The following is a 16,340-nucleotide window of genomic DNA, read 5'->3' on the forward strand; positions in this document are numbered from 1 at the left end:
ACTCGTTCCCTGATATAGACACTGTATTATGGAACTCTAGCACCTATATTATGTGTTAACATAGGTGCTGCAAAACAGTTGCAATGCAAATGTTGCACTGAAAAAGAGTTTCAGAATCTATTTATATTGAGTATTCTTTTTCCCCTTTGGTGGAATAAGTATTTTACCTACTTAGAAAGTAAAAGTAGCTATAAATGTACATAGTAGTGGTGTTGTTGTAACCTTAGGAGCTCTGCCTTCTGTCTTTTTTCAGTGCTAACAAGTCCAAACCATATAATGTAGCAGGTTTCACCATCTTGTAAACCTTCCATTTCCCTCTTGCCAAGAGCCACTCTACTCCTTCCAGTCTGAAGCTTGGATACATCAGGAATGCCATTTGGTGTAAATCATCATCGCTGTGGTACAGCCAGTAAATAAAATAAAATAAATAAATAGATAAGCATCTCAGTAAAAACCTCAAAAAATGTAAGACGACAAACCCCCAATCCATCAGTTTTTAAATGCCTGTCCTCTGTAGCATTTTGAGCATTCTGGCTAACAACAGACCATACAGAACATACAGAACATACACCAAAAAGTTCTCCTGATAGCCCATGCTTCCCTTTTCAGGGATGCTGGTTTTATCTTGCTCGGTTAGGAGTGTTGGCTATTCATCAAATAATCACAATGTGATATGAGGTAGCCATCTGAATATGTGTGAGCACATGCGGCCGACTTCCAGCGCCTCTAAATGTAAGCCAGAAGAAGCCAATACACTGTAGAACTGCCAAATCTGTCCGCATTTTGAGCTTGCAAAATGCAGGACAATTTCTCTTTTGAATCATCTCAAATGGGTTTGCAATTTGGATCAGGTAGTCAAGTACAAATTCTTTAATCGTTTGCCTTCCTTTAGTGACGTCTGATGTGATGAAGCTTTAATACATCAGCCAAGCTCCTCATTTATTGAAATAACTGTAACAGTTTTCACAAAGTCAGCTACAGCACCAAACCTCTACTTCCTCAGAGCCAGAAGTCCCTTTAGCACCCACTCTGAAACTGTCAGCTTGGATAGTCATCCATTAAGAAGACTGATCCATGTACCGCGGGTGCTGGTCAGGCTTGCTGAGCTGGGGGGGTTGAAGAGGGAGTGGTGCTGATGGTTATTTCTGGAGGATATATCAGTAAGTGCCCCTTGCAGGACAGGGTGCTGGAGAGTGACATGGCAAGTGTTGAATCCAAGTGAGGACGAATGCACACACACATACACACAAGCACGCTACACACTTTTGCCCCTTCTCACCCTGCTGAGCTCCCACCCTCTGACACAGCATTCCAGCGTGAGCAGATGAAAGCCAGCCACCCTCTGTCTCCTCATGGGTGGAGTGACGGAAAGCAGTGAGATACCTATTGATACTCACAGAGTGTGAGGAACTGAAGAAGGGGAGAGCAGCATATACACCACCACACAGGCACACAGCAGGCTGTGAGCTGAGAGCAGGAATGGTAGCTGAGGAGATTGTGGTGTCTCTCTCAGGAGGAGCCCCGTGGGGTTTCAGACTCCAGGGAGGAGCTGAGCAGCAAAAACCTCTACAGGTGGCCAAGGTACAGTAGATCTGATATATGTGTATGCATGCAGTATGTTGCAGTCAAGTTTGCTGCCAAGGTAGTAATGTGAGTAGACGATTTGATGGAGATTGCAGCTGTTAACTGTAGGCTCAGCCCTCAGCGAGTCTTGTGGTTTGTAATCTGACCTGAAATACGAATAAATGAATCAGCTGCACTAGAGTCACTAGAGATTTTACTTTCTGGTTCTTGTAGGTGTTTTTAGGATTTTGAATAGCTAAATTACACCTGGCTTGAAACTGTTTCACTGTGCTGTCCTTATGTTATTCTAATTAAATAAAACTGAACTAAAACTAGGAGCAAAAATACATTTCAGTTAACTGGAATTAACACAGAATCTAAACAAAACAAACTAAAACTATTCCATGTACTTACAAAACTATCATCTTACATTTCAGCCTTCATCAATTTAGTGAAGTTTTTCCAATATAACTTACATGAATTGATTGTGATTGTGAGTCAATGTTTGTATTTTTTTGAAAATATGAAACTTTGCCTCTAACAAATAGCATTACTGTGACATAATAATAAAAAAAACTGCAGTAATGTTATTTAAAGTACAGTAAGTGGCATCTAACAAAATATTTAAATAAATAAAGAGATAAACTGAAGTGAGTAAATTCACCTATCCTAAACTAAACTAATATACTTGCTATTTTACATTTACTTGTTCTTGACTAGAAAGGCAAGAGTGACTTCCTTGATGGGCAAATTCATTTAAAAATGATTTAAATCAGAGTGTAATCGTATATAAACTTCTGAGCAAAAGTAATGTCCCTTCAAGTTCACACAGTTTTGACAGTTCAGGATTTTTCCTGGCTCCAAACTGGCTTTTGGGGAAGGAGGATTACCTGTCTGTATGAATGATTGTAAAAAAAAAAAAAACTTTATTGAAATATATGAATGCATTTTCCTTTTGCTTCTAGTCATTTTACAAACTGCTTTGCTTGAGTTAAAACAACACAAAGAAACAAAACTAGTTAAAAAATGTAATAATTGCATTACAATACTTGACAGAGGGGAAGGGAATTCTGGCCACTGTTCCTGACACTCGTTTGGCTGTGGCCCAGTTCACTTTGTGCCTCACCTGTTTTGAGTGAATTAGTGGGTCAGTGAGCAGCGTGAACACATGTTTGGGGTTTGACTCGAGTTCCATCCCTGGATTTCTTTGAAACAGGTTCGTATGTCATCCATGTATATGAGTACACGTCCGGCTATTGTGAACACACCTACAACAGGTAATGAACTTGCTTCATATTTCTCACTGTCACATATTTGTGTGACACATTAATCCATCTTTAAGCCTAAGAGATTTTTTTTCTGGCTGGGTTTCTCTAAAGGCTTTTTGCATCTCTGTTTATTTTTGATGACAGTCCAGAATGTGCTCTCTAATGGGAAAAGCTATTCTGGAAAGCAGGAATGTGGACTCGCTCACACTGAAAGTCCATCATTCACCCACGAGCAGCCAAAATGTCTGATTCAGAAACGTGCTTCTTTTCATTGAAGACTTTCAAGTGGAAAAGGGAGTTTGATGGGAGGTTGATCAGTGATGAGTGTGTGCTTTAGTCTGTTGGTGTGTGTTTATGTGTGGTTGGGCATACCTCAGATAAGCCAGGTTGGGAATGGAGAGGACCAGAGGATCAGAATAGCTCATCTAAGAGGAGCTGGAAGCTGAGCATGGAAAAAGGACGACCTCTTGGTCACATAAAAAAATACAGGCACACACACAAACACACACATTTTCTTTCCTTTTTAATTAATTCTACTTTTGCATGTCTGTATTTGTGTGTGTGTTTTATCCATAATAGTAGCATCTGTCTTTCCCCCATTTGTGTAAGAATGTGGGAGATTTTTCTGCAAGGTTTTATTTCGGGTATGTGGGTGACATATGGTGAATGACAGGCATGCCCCATGGTCCAGACTGGTGAAGCAGCTGTTCAAACCCCCTCTTTCATGATGCTCACTTGAGCTGTGTGTGTACATGTGTGTGTACATTGGCTGGAGATAAATAGCTTGTCCTTGCTTTGCTTGTATGACGACAGAGTTGGATTATTGGGTCAGGAGATACTGATAAAGGCAAAGGAGGCACTTGAACACAATTAACATTTTTACCTTCAGCAGCGATAAAGTATGTGTATCAGTGTGTTTATGTGAGGCTACAGATTGGATAGCTTTATCCTTTTCTCTTAGAGGTAATTATAATCTATCAGGCAAGAATAGTCGCCTTTCCATCTATACAATCTATCCCTCCCGCAGTAGCGTCTACCCCCCAGCAGACATATTTCCTGAAGGATCCTATGACCTCATCTCTTAGTGACCTTCAGCAACAGCTGCATGACTTCACAAGTTAATTCCGATGCAGGGACGATAATGACTGCCGCTAAAGGAGAGCTGCATGTTGCAGAATGTTTTTGGTCACTTTTATATAGTCAGACATAAAAAAATAAGCTAACAAATACTTGACAGCGTTTCTGTGCCTGTGCAGGAGCAATCAAAGATTTTTATTAGGAAAAAACAATATAGTATCATACTAAGGCACGACTGTGCAGGGACCTCATACACGTCACCATGTTTTGTTAGAACCAGACTGACATATAGTTTGGTATTAATGGCTGATATTAGCCTATCAGAGATATCACTATCCGTGTAAATGCTGTTCAGTATGTACTGATAAAAAATCCTATTTAAAAAACACAATTAAACAGAAGAAGACGTACAAGATCGTTTCACTTTAAAGTTCTTGTATAAAATACATTATGCATAGTAGTCCCCTCAAAAAAAACGAAATAGTTACACTTAAACTTAGACGACAGCCATGTAAAACCCAAAAGGAAAAAAAATAACGTGCCTCTTTTCAGCCAAATTCAGTGTCCTCCAGTGCAGAAAATGTTGAGATGGAGGAGGTAGATTACACTTCTAACCAAACTTCAAGCTCTAAGTTTTTATGAAAGAAATCTGGATTATAGCTCTAAATTCTATGAAACACAGCTTCAGATTAAACTCTATTTTAAAAGCATGAGAGAAGACAATATAAAGGCAGGAATGTGTGCAACAATAACATTAAGACGATATACTGCCCACTATAGATCTCCCTCAAGTAATGGAAAAGAAAGCATAAAAATATTATTTTAGAAAACTGTTTTTTGTGGGCAACATTGTGGGATGTCTTACTTACATCTTACTCTGGGATACTCGGTTGAGTATTGTTAATATCCATGCTAGTGGCAGCATATTCAAGGCTTAGCCAGTGGAAGGAATCAGAGTTCAGTGACCTGCTCTGTGTCAAATATAATGTAATAGGTAACAACAGGTTGATGATATAGATCATTTTAGAGCAGTTTTACACCTAAAAGGTCAAATAACTAATAAAGTGTAAAAGATGATGCAAAGCAGAGCCTGAAATGATCAAACAACGTGCCCGCTCTGCCTTTACATGGGCACAAATATAAATGATTCACTCACCTTTTTTCTTCTCTACAGGTACGCAGGCGTAGCAAAGCATGCCGAGCTGGACTGAAGGAACATGATGAGCTGGTGGCCATTGGTGATCAAGCCTGTGCAGAGCTCAGTCATGCTGAGGCCATGAGCCTCATAGATAAACAGAGCAACACACTAATGCTCAGAGTCAAAAGGTCAGAGCAGGGACACTCACATACAGTAAACAACAGTCTTGCTGTCATATCGTACCAACTGTATTTTCACATCTTGACATCCCTGTGGTTTTAGGGCCCCTTCTGGCTTGCAGTGCTCATCTTACTCTGGTTGCTCTGCATCCCCCCACTCCTCCATGAGGGTCCTGTCACCTCCTGCAGACTCCAACAGCTTCTCCATCCTCTCCTCTGTCGAGATACCCCAGGGTATTACCTCCCCTCCAGACAGTGAGGCTTATTATGGAGAAACAGACAGTGACGCAGACACAAACTCGCGCACACACCGCCGACATCGTCGCACACCTCCTCACGCACGCTCACCTTCACGCTACGACAGGCAAGAAGAGGAGGAGACCTCAGAGATGAGTGGGTAAGAGATGGAGAGCAGACGTTCCACCCCTTTAATCATTCTTCCCAGAAATTTAACATATTTAAAAGAAGTTTGACTAAAAAGTAATATTTTAAACTTTTTATTAGTGTTTAGAAGTGGAGCTCCAGCAGCAAATTGCTAAAAACCCTTGAAAACTCGGCATCCTGTCGTATTTTAATAACATTTTTAGGGCGACACATTATATATTATTGGATTATATGGATTAAAGTCTAAGATGTATACAGTTAGCTAACCCACTATGAAAGTCTTTCACTTTCTAATCTCGATAATAAATTTGATTAGCTTTGTTCCATCCTGTTTTTTTTTTTACAAGCTATGAGAGTGCTACAGATACAGGCGTTACCTCGCAGGCGATGTGGGATGGCCAGTGTGCTGCTGGTGTTCCTCGCAGAGAGCTCATCTATCAGCCTCGCCAGACAGAGTGGACCACTCCTACACACACACCCCACTCGCTGACTCCTCACACGATCACCCCGACTCCCGATCAGGGGTTGGTGGAAGCAGAAGAAGAAGGAGACAGTGGCTTCCAGGAGGCAGGGGGCTGCAATGGGCTTGCCTGCCCACCCCTAGTGTCTCCAGAAAGGGCGAAAGAGGCTCTAATGTTAGTGTCTGGGAAACATCTGGTGCCTATGGTGGGACCACAGCAGATGCCTGTAAATGATGAACTCTCCACCACCTACATGGACAAAGCACGGCAAGCCAGTGAGTATATATTTTTATTTAAATCTATATCATTTCAAGTACTTTTTTAATCAGTTCCAGTTAAAGAATTGAAAAAAAGAAGTTAACTTAAGGTTTGATTATGTGTACAAAAAGTGGGATTTTGGGCATTTGTTGTTATGACGTAAACAAAGAATCACATTGATGCTGAAAATTATCCATAATTGACATCAGAGTGCTAATACCTGAAGGCATGCTGTGTATGTGAATGGCACTTCTTCTCATTAAAATTCTAACCAGCAGCTTTTGGTCTCCGTTGTAATATCGTGTAGCTGTTGCTAAACTTCTTTTAAGTTTCACGACAATCCACCAGTGTCACCGGTGTCCTGGTAAAGCAGCTATTTCAGTCGCTACCACTGTGTTTTTGCATTTTAAATACAACTCCTAAGATTCTTTCTGGTGTGTCTAAAAAGGCTCCAACTGCAGTTAGCTTGTAGTCTTAAATCACCCTCTGGTGGACATTTCTTGGAACTGAAGTGTATATTGACAGGCTGGTGGTGATGGGGTGAGATAAACCAGATACTCATGAGGTATTCCACCTCCCCTCGTCCCCTCTTCTGTCCCCTGAAACAGCAGCATATCCCCACTGTATGCTGAGCATTTGCCCCGATGGGTGTATTTATAACTATTCAAACCTCTGATTGACAGACTAGATGTGTGATTATGTGTGTATATGAAAGTCACACAGATGTGTTTTTACTTGTATCAGTAAATCCAGTAAATTCTCTGTGATTCTGTTCATCAGATAATAATTGGTGGTTCAGTCGTGAATTGCACTTTTAAAAACATATTTTAAATTCTGAAATTCTGTGTTCCACCCAAACCTTTCCACCCTGATCTTCTCACAGCCCACAATGAAATATTTTCTTTTTAGAGTTTTGACTCATTCATGCTCCATTAATAGCACTGCTTTCTACCTGAATGACACTACTCCATTTTAGTTTTCTATGACCACCAAGCTAAAAAAAAAAACCAAACAAAGTGGGTAAAAAAATAAAAAATAAAAATGACATCTTGTTTTTAGATCCAATTGCCTTTTAATGAAAATATGAAAGGCAAATTCAAGCTAAATTACAATGAAAATTTAGGTATTTTATGTACTTTAAAAAATTTAAATGGCTTTCTGGGGTTTAATTGGAGTCCACACTTTGTGAATCATTAGTTAAATTACAAGAAAAGAAAAAAGAAAAAAGTGTCATTTTATCCTATTGCTAGGCATCAGCTTCTGTGAGCATAAATGAGTTGTGGAATTAAGGCGAGGATGCTGTGGGTGCACAAAAGCTACAGGCACATTTTATCCCATTGCTTGGTAGTTCCTAGGCAACATGATGATGTCATGGATATCCGATGAAGATAAAAATTTCCCCCTGTGCCAATGTGATGTTACTGTCAGCTAACTGGCACAGTTTTTGGGATAGTGAGCTTCTGCCAGGCAATCTTTAACCTGAGTTTTGCTCTGTATTTCTATGCAGCACTCACCTCAGGTCTTGTGGTACTCTCGTAGCAACAGTCTGATCATGGAAGCTCTTTGCTTCATCCTTGATCCTGCTTGTAGTTTCTTTTTGTATAGAGCCGTCACACAGCGCGCTCTGTGTTAGAAAATCCAAACTCTCCAAGTTACTTGAGAGTGTCCTCAATCTACTGAGCAGCTTGTTAGTCATTTTGAATGTTTATCCTTTGCTTACCAATATTTCCACAATACGCTGGATTTGACGTCTCACTTTAAGTTAATCAATTCCATGTTCTCATGACTTGTGTCTCCTTCCAGCAACTTTCTGAAGCAGCATATGAAGCATTAGGAGGGCAGTGGCACTGAAACTGCACTACTCAGCTGCAGATATATAGTACATCCCAAATACACATCGGTATAGATTACATTTATTGGGGACTCTAGATTGATTCATAGGAGAATGCAACTATTGCTCTGCTGGGATGTTAAGATGAGAACGTGCTTAACTGTTCCTTACAGCGTTCTTTAGTCGGTCTAGCTAACCGATCATTTCAACAAGGCAATAAGGATGATAGCTGATTAAACCTAATAGCTATGTAGTGACTGAGTTCAGATTTAATATGAGCAAACATTGCAGAAATGAAAGATCTGTCATCCAGTTCAAGAGGACCTAGACCTGAATGACTTTGGTGTATGGTGAGGCCTTTGCTATAGGACAAATCATGACTGTGGCGTCCAGAGATCTGCCCTTTCTCATGTTACACACACACACACACACACACACACACACACACACACACACACACACACACACACACACACACACACACACACACAGCCATTGGTTTTAGGTATGGGATTATTAGCTCTAAAGAGTTATGCGTCTGTGTGTGCAGTGTTAGTCAGGTGTGAGGTGTCAGCACATCAGCAAAGAGTTATGACTACGCTTTTCTTTGTAACCTATATTTGGCTTTATGAACTCATATACACGTACACACACACATTGACACTGGTGTCTAAATATCCTCTGGTGATGGGGTCTTCCCGTCCTTGTGTGTGTGTTTGTGTGTGCGCGTCTGTGACAGAGACCAGACAGGTGTTTGATGCCTGTCACACCGACAGGAATAGAGGGCTGACATCATGTGTTGGTTTGGTGCTAGAGAGAGACAAAGGTCTTTACATGGGCTGTGCCCTGAGAGAAGGGCTGGTAGACACAGACTAAACGGCTCCCCACTCACAGCAGACTTGGACACTGTTAGGGTGTGTGTGGGAGGGTCTGAGGGTGGTCAAGGACAAGCGTGCATTCACACTCATGAGATGAGGGACCTCACATCTTCTGCAGGTTCAGATGTAGGTGGACAGACAGTCCCACGGACTGTGTACGCAGGTAAGATCAATGACACCCTTTGAAGTAGACATAAGCTACTATAGAAGCATTGGAAGACATATCACTTTGGAGTGAAATGTTTGTTTTTTTATTTTCAGATCAAGAAGAATTACCAAATTTCTGAGTCATGTAAGCAGACTTGACTGATTATGCTGAAACGACTGAAAATGTTAACTCTGTGCCATTCTGCGCTGTAAAGACAATTTAAACCAGCTCATGCAGTTGTGCTTTATCTGAACAGTGTATATTCCTTATTGTGGGACTTGATGCAAATAATAAACGGTACAAAAGTTACAAATTATTAATAGTTATTTTTAATGCTGCATACTGTTGGCATGGCTTTATGAATGGCAAAGGATACCAGCACTGTGGACCAGACTGAAACAAACAGCTACCTAATGGTTATTTATTATTATTATTTCTTTCCTTCATGGTCCCCTGATGCTGAACCCTAATAGCTTTGGTGACCCTCTGACTTTTCTTCTCGCAGTGCCAGCAGATTGTCTTTTGTTAGGATGGAATGCCATAAAATGTGATACAGACTGTGCAGTAGCACCTTGTGGTGTCATTTCATCTCTTTTTTTCAAGATTTAAAGTGTAATTCACAGTATCTGAAATGACATATGGAGTAACAGGAGAGCAGACACATAACATGAGGATAGGACAACAGTGTTTCCTCTTTTCATGTTGTAATGACATATTATTAGTATTTGGGGTGTGGGCTTTTGGCTTATGATGCGCTTCAGTTATTGCATTTAAGGGTAACAAATAGGAGGAAGAGTGAAGAGCCTTTGCATGTGTAACTACTACTTACTTTTAGATTGTTCTTTGTTTCGTCTCTTCTTTAAAACCTAAAATTTTTAGGCTTTTGTTCTGTTGTTTACTGTTGCAGTATTGCTAAGAAATGGTAAGTATGTTATAGTTATTGTTAAATGTTAGAAAATTAAACAATAGGTTGCTGACTATATTTTAAAGTGCTGGAGTAGTGCATTTTCATTATTACTTTTAACATAATACACAACGTTGTGTGTGCCAGGGTCAGTCATCAGTCATCAGTCTACAGTTATGTCAGTAGCATATTTACGTGAGGTGAGCCAGACACTAAGACGAACAAATAGCATAGCACTAAGCAGGGATACACAAATGTGCACATGCAGTTTCTCCACACAGTTTCCATCACTTCCATCACCTCAACTATTTTGCTTTGGATTGCATTAACCTAAAACTATCATTTACTATTACTTTAACTTCAACCTTAAAACTAGCCTTCTACCTAAAATGCTGTAATTACAGGGCCAAGCTTTTGCCATGAAAACGTGACCAGGTAAATGTCCCTCACAAAAATCCATGACGCACACAGGCACAGTCAAGGATTTGTGCAGGAGAGACACTGTGATTTAACCTTCCTGGACTATGTGACTCAGCTCTGGAGAGCAGCAGGAATTCTTTGTTCCAAATCCACAACACGCACTCCTGTCTGTCACTGTTCATCGCAGCTCCTCACTGTGATAATGCTGTATTAATCAGCCACTACTCACGCTATCACATTGTTACGTTTCCTGTACTTGTCGCCTGTGTCTTTTTTTGTATTCGTCAAAAATCTCATTGCTGCTTCTCCCCTCTGTTTCCGCTCTCTTTCAGTTGATTTATTTCTGTACTCTTCTTGTCTTGCAGAGTTACAGCGCGGGGAGAGTTTGGTGGAAAAACAGGTGAAGGAAGCTCGTACTAAATGCCGCTCCATTGCATCTCTGCTCACTGATGCTCCCAACCCCAACTCGAAAGGGGTGCTTATGTTCAAGAAACGCCGACAGAGAGCCAAAAAGTACACACTCACCTGCTTTGGCAAAGCTGAGGGAGATAGAGGAGGGGACACAGAAGGGGAGACAGGAGGAGAGACTGAGGAAGAAGGAGGAAGTTCCATTCTAAGTGGCTCAGAATTTGAGGAAGAGGGATTCTCGGGATCATTTGACCCTACGTGGGACACTGGTTATCTGGACCTGCTGGACAGAAGGAGCTCTGCCTGCCCATCAACCACACCGACTTCTCCAACAACCAATCAGGGTGCAGAACTGGACATCTCTGCATATCAGACCCCAGGACGTGTGACTTCTGCAAATCTAAGGCCAGGTTTGGAAGGATCACGACTGGAGAGCTCAGCCTATCAAGAATCAAGCAGCCTCACAAAGAAACCAAACAGCAACCACCCCCCTTCACACATGTCTCCACCAGCTGTGGTTCTGACCAATGGGGGGTCAGCAGTTGTCAGTCGGGCTAGTGTTGTGCTGAGCATGCCCTCACAGACACCCCTCCAAAGTCAAAATGGCAACCCTGATCCTTCTCCTAATCATAGTCCCAACCCAATCATAGACTCACACAATAACTCCAGCTTCACTCCTAACCCTGCAGTTCTGAACCGCACGGCGAGGCCTTTCAACTCTGGCTCCACCCCTTCTCGTGCGTCTGTGACCTCTGTGATGTTTCGGCCTCCCCAGCCCAAGCCCACGCCCATAACGATGGTATCCAAACCTGTGGCCGCTGTCTCCACAATGAATATCCCAACTTTTCACCCTCCATCAGATGCAAGGAGAGCAGTGTCTAGCACATCTTTGTATATCCCGCCAAGAAATAGCACCAGCAACACTTCACCCTCTGTTACCGCTCCCCCGCCAGCCCTCTCACCTCCCTCCTCCCTGTCTTCTGCATCTTTCACGCAGCCTCCTGCACACACATTTTCTCCACAGCCTACAGTGCATGCTTCCCCTTCCATCCCATTTTCTCCCTCTGCAGGTTCTCTGCCATGTGCCTCACCAGCTCAAACCTTTTCCCCTCTGGCTCCACCGTCATATCTCTCTCCCCCTGCTTCTGCTAATCAACCCCCCTCCAACTGCTTTTCAGCTCCTCCCATCTCCCCACCTCACCCCCAAAATTTTAATCAGACCTCTTTCCATGGCCAATACACCCCACCACCTCCTCCTCCTACTGCACCCCAGCCTCCTCCTTCTCCATCTTTCCATACCTACAATAACTTGACAGATGCTACATCACCTGCCCAGGCTCCTGTCAATGATTCCCCGGTGACACGTGAGCAACGCATCTCAGTCCCAGCGTCTCGCACTGGTATCCTGCAAGATGCCCGTCGTCGTAGCAACAAGAAGCCAATGTTCCACTCAGTCCAGAACAGAGATGTCTCTCCAAACCCGGACTTGCTGTCGATGGTCCAAAACATGGATGACCGCTTTGAGAGAACCCCGACTGGTGAATCTGGAGTTACACCTAGTGGGGAGGCTGGGCATGAATCAGGCCCTGAAGAGGACTGGCTGAGGCTGGGGGCAGAGGCCTGCAACTTTATGCAGGCACAGCGTGGATCCAGAGCACCCCCTGTAGCCCCCAAACCACAGACCCCTCAAGTGCCACAGCTGGCAGGGAAAGGAGGCCAGCTGTTTGCTCGGAGACAGAACAGGATGGATCGGTACATTGTAGAGCGATCTCCATCTGTTGCTGCTGCCCCTTACTCTCCTGCTCAGACAAGGGACCCCTCACCCACACCTTCCCTCCCTGCCACATGGAAGTACTCATCCAATATCCGTGCTCCACCTCCCATCAACTACAACCCTCTCCTATCTCCCTCCTGTCCTCCTAAGGCACAGAAGAAACCCGAGATCACGAAGTCTAGGGCAGCTGGACCTAAGGGGCAGAAAGTAGGCCTCAAGCCTGTGGACATCATGAGCCACCAGCCCTACCAGCTCAACTCTTCTTTGTTCAGCTATGGAAGTGGGGCTCTCCAAGACACCTCCACCCATCAGCAGGATAGAGGACTAACAGGTGGTCCTCAGAAAACAGCACGAGTCTGTGAGGTCAAACGCTTCTCCACACCTCCACCGACAGCCACAGGGCCCACCCTCAAAGTTATTGCACCTCGATCAGCTACGACACTTGGGGAACCCCTCCGACGCTCTGATATCATGTCTCCTCCACCCAGTGAAGGTGCCAAACCCTTCCAGTGCTATTCACCTCCGAGCCAGCCTCAGTGGGCCACCTCCCTGCTGTCTCCCCCACCGCCTCCTGCACCTACCACCCCACTCCCTAGGCTACCTACCTTCTCCTCTGCTCATGCTTCTCCTACATTTTCCCAGTCCTCCAGTGCTGCACAGGCTAACAGGCAGATTAAGAGTACTCCAAATCTAAGTCCACTACAACCTGCTCACCCCCCTCAGCTGGCCTCCAGCAGCACTCAACCCAGCAGGGTCCCCAGGCCTAGGTTCAGCACGTCCAACCTGGGTCTGCAGCCTTGCGTCTGGCGTCCCAGTTCCACCACGCACTGAAAAGAAGCCGCACTGGACAAAATGAATAAGGGCTCTATAGGAACACAGAGCAATATTTTTTTAAACATGCATTTTTAGTGTTGTAATATTGTTTTTTAAAGCTGCAGTTAAGGGCTGGTGATAAAAATCACAACATCTGCTTGGATTGGCCATGCTTGTAGAAAATTTGACCATTTAATCACTTTCATTTATTCATCTCAAGTATTTGGTTATATACTAATTAAAAGAAACTATGTTCTGAACGATAAAAGTAGAGTTGGAACGTGTGGAAGATTTAAGAATTGCAAATCAACTACGGGCTAGAAAGGCTGAAAGAAAGAAGTTGGAGTAAACTGCAATAAGTTCTGTAAATTAAAACATAAAAAACTGAAGAATAGAGGATGTGTAACGATAAAACTGGTGTGACAGAAATGTCAGATGGGAAAGGATGAAAAGGAAACACAGGAAGCGTAGAATGAAGTGACACGATGAAAAGATGTCTGACGTGTGTAAAAAGTGCAGCTTTGACACTCTGTAAACAAACCTGTTGCTATCCTATTAGATATCCTGCTTTACAGACAGGAAGTAGCTCCTGTTACTCTCGCTCTGATAAATATATTCTAAGAATTTGTGTTCAGTGATTGTGTTTTTGTAGTTTCACTCTGCAGCAGTGTGCATGTGTGTGTGTGTGCTTTGTTTGCTGTAGTTTTCCAGGGAAATGCTTTTTACAGTAGATTTGATTTCTCATCAGTTGATATGAAACAAGAGAGCGATAACACGTCTGTTTAGCTTTGATTCTTTCCCACAGAGACATGCGGCTGAATAAAAATAGACGTGACTCACCTCAGCTGTCATTCGGTTTCTCCCTGTGTCCCTCGCGTCACCACCCACTCCCACACTGGTGCCCCTTATCTCCTCCACCCATCACTTTTTCCAATTTTTTCCTCTTCTGTGAGCATTTATTGATCCTTCCGGCAGCACAGCTGTTCTCTAAGGTTTCACGCAGCGTTGACGCCAGGTATTAAAACAGCAGTATTGGCTTTGAGAAAGTGGTTTCCGTAGTAGTTTAAACTTCCACCACAGGGGGGCACAGTAAGATTTGTCATGCAAACATGTTTCACCACAACAGTTTATGTCTCTTCCTAGATTTTACAGTTCATTGCTATTAAATCTTAACAGTAATTCGTCTTGACTCCCTTATTCTTCAATATCCTGAAAGTATGCAGAATATTTAATTAATCAACTGACTAAGATGAAGATAAATCAATTCAAAAACACACATTCCTTTTCCCCACCTGCTATTTCTGCTCCAATGATTGATTGCTGTATTTGATAGTGTCCTTGTAGTTTTGATAGCATACATTTCAAAGTGCTTTACTGACAGTCACATGATGGCCTTGGAGCTGTGAAACCCAGCCATGGCACCAGAAAGGGATCTAACCTTTAACCCTTGACTGGGATCAGTTGACAGACAGTGCTAACTTTAGCTGTAAACTTTAGTCCTCTTCAGGTCTGAAGGTAAGTTTAGATGCTGCGTGGAAGGGAAACACACATTTTTTTCTACTTACCAGGTAAGTGGATAATTTCATGCAATTTTTAAATTTGGATTTAAACCGCATAAAAGCTGCAACCGCACCTATATAAGGACTTAAATGTCCTTTTACCAAATGAGTTCTATAATTCTCTCTCTTTTGGTTGCCATCCTCTTCCCTGTTAATTCCTTTCTTGCTCAGTGGCACACACATACAGAGCCCATTTCACCTATTTTTGGAGCCGTTAATCTCCAGCTATTTGGCCCAGTGCTCGACTCTTAATTCTGATGGCTTTTTCTACAATGTGATTGAGAGAGGGGAAGTGCTACCTCATACATCCAGCCTGTTCTTGTTTCTCTGCTAAAGAGGCCGTTCCCCTGCACCATCTTTCTGGGTCAGCAGAGTCAACCATTTAGGGTCAAGGGTCCAGGTTTAAGGGACATTGTTGAATTTTTTAAGTTTGGGTCACTCATTTTTAGGTTATTTAAAAATAAACACTTCCTTTAATGTTTTCTTTTTTGTTATCCTCCTGGTTAAAGTATTGATAGAGCTAAATTAGTCATAAAAAAACAAGGTTAGTAGATGCTCAAAGTGTGAGTTTGAATTCCTGATGGATTAGAAGGCTAGTTACACACATACTTTTGTGTTGAGGTCACTTGACCTATTCAGTTTTAGGATCACCACAGAGATGTGTCTCTTGGGATATGTCACCTCTGTGATGCAGTCAGACTGTATTCAAAGGTTACTGGATGAATTTTGCAGATTTTCCCTCTAGCATCGCTGTGAGATTTTCGGTTTTTAAGTCAAACATGTTGACAGCAATTCAGTGGATAGCCATGAAGTTTAGTTAACAACTTTTTCTTCAGTTTTTTGTAATTTTTTTTATTACTGAAAAGCTAATAACACCATGCTAGGACAATGTTTAAACACATGCTTAAACATTTAAATTTGAGTTTTGTTAGGAGAAATCTTACGGCTCTAATATTTTAATAAGTTTCTTATATATTTAACTCTTTTAGATCTGTGTTTGTTCTCTGCCAGCTCCAGGGAAATATGTGGAGACACCTGAAAACAGTGCTTGGAAAAATACATACATTCAAATATAACTGTTCTGTAAAGCTGATGGAAAAATGAAAATTGTATAAAACTGTATATTCATTAGCACAAGAGAACTTGATTGTATACTGTTACAAATATGGATTATAGCTGCTTTGAAAATTTTGTTTCATTTTCAGAAACTTTTGTCTATTCCAGATGATCAGTCGATCCCAGAGGGCTTTTCAACCATCATTTCTTACCTGCACAAA

General features: G+C 42.2%; 1 protein-coding gene across 1 annotated transcript; it reads left to right on the forward strand.

Moving 5' to 3' along the window:
- Window positions 1-1,292: 1,292 nt before the first annotated feature.
- Window positions 1,293-14,344, forward strand: LOC113028235 (synaptopodin 2-like protein). Its single transcript, XM_026178346.2, has 5 exons — window positions 1,293-1,581; window positions 5,083-5,234; window positions 5,329-5,622; window positions 5,957-6,345; window positions 10,875-14,344. The coding sequence occupies exons 1-5, from the start codon at window positions 1,480-1,482 to the stop codon at window positions 13,520-13,522; spliced, it is 3,585 nt and encodes a 1,194-aa protein (XP_026034131.2). The 5' UTR covers window positions 1,293-1,479; the 3' UTR covers window positions 13,523-14,344.
- Window positions 14,345-16,340: the final 1,996 nt, after the last annotated feature.

Source organism: Astatotilapia calliptera, chromosome 8 (genome assembly GCF_964374335.1).
Source record: "Astatotilapia calliptera chromosome 8, fAstCal68.1, whole genome shotgun sequence".
Lineage (NCBI taxonomy): Eukaryota > Metazoa > Chordata > Actinopteri > Cichliformes > Cichlidae > Astatotilapia > Astatotilapia calliptera.

Bases quoted from the DNA above. Each gene is read 5' to 3' on its own strand.
- LOC113028235 (XM_026178346.2), top strand. From the start codon at position 1,480: ATGGTAGCTGAGGAGATTGTGGTGTCTCTCTCAGGAGGAGCCCCGTGG. The intron at 5,623-5,956 runs GTAAGAGATGGA...TTTTTTTACAAG, and splicing joins GAGACCTCAGAGATGAGTGG to CTATGAGAGTGCTACAGATA. The intron at 6,346-10,874 runs GTGAGTATATAT...CTTGTCTTGCAG, and splicing joins GGACAAAGCACGGCAAGCCA to AGTTACAGCGCGGGGAGAGT.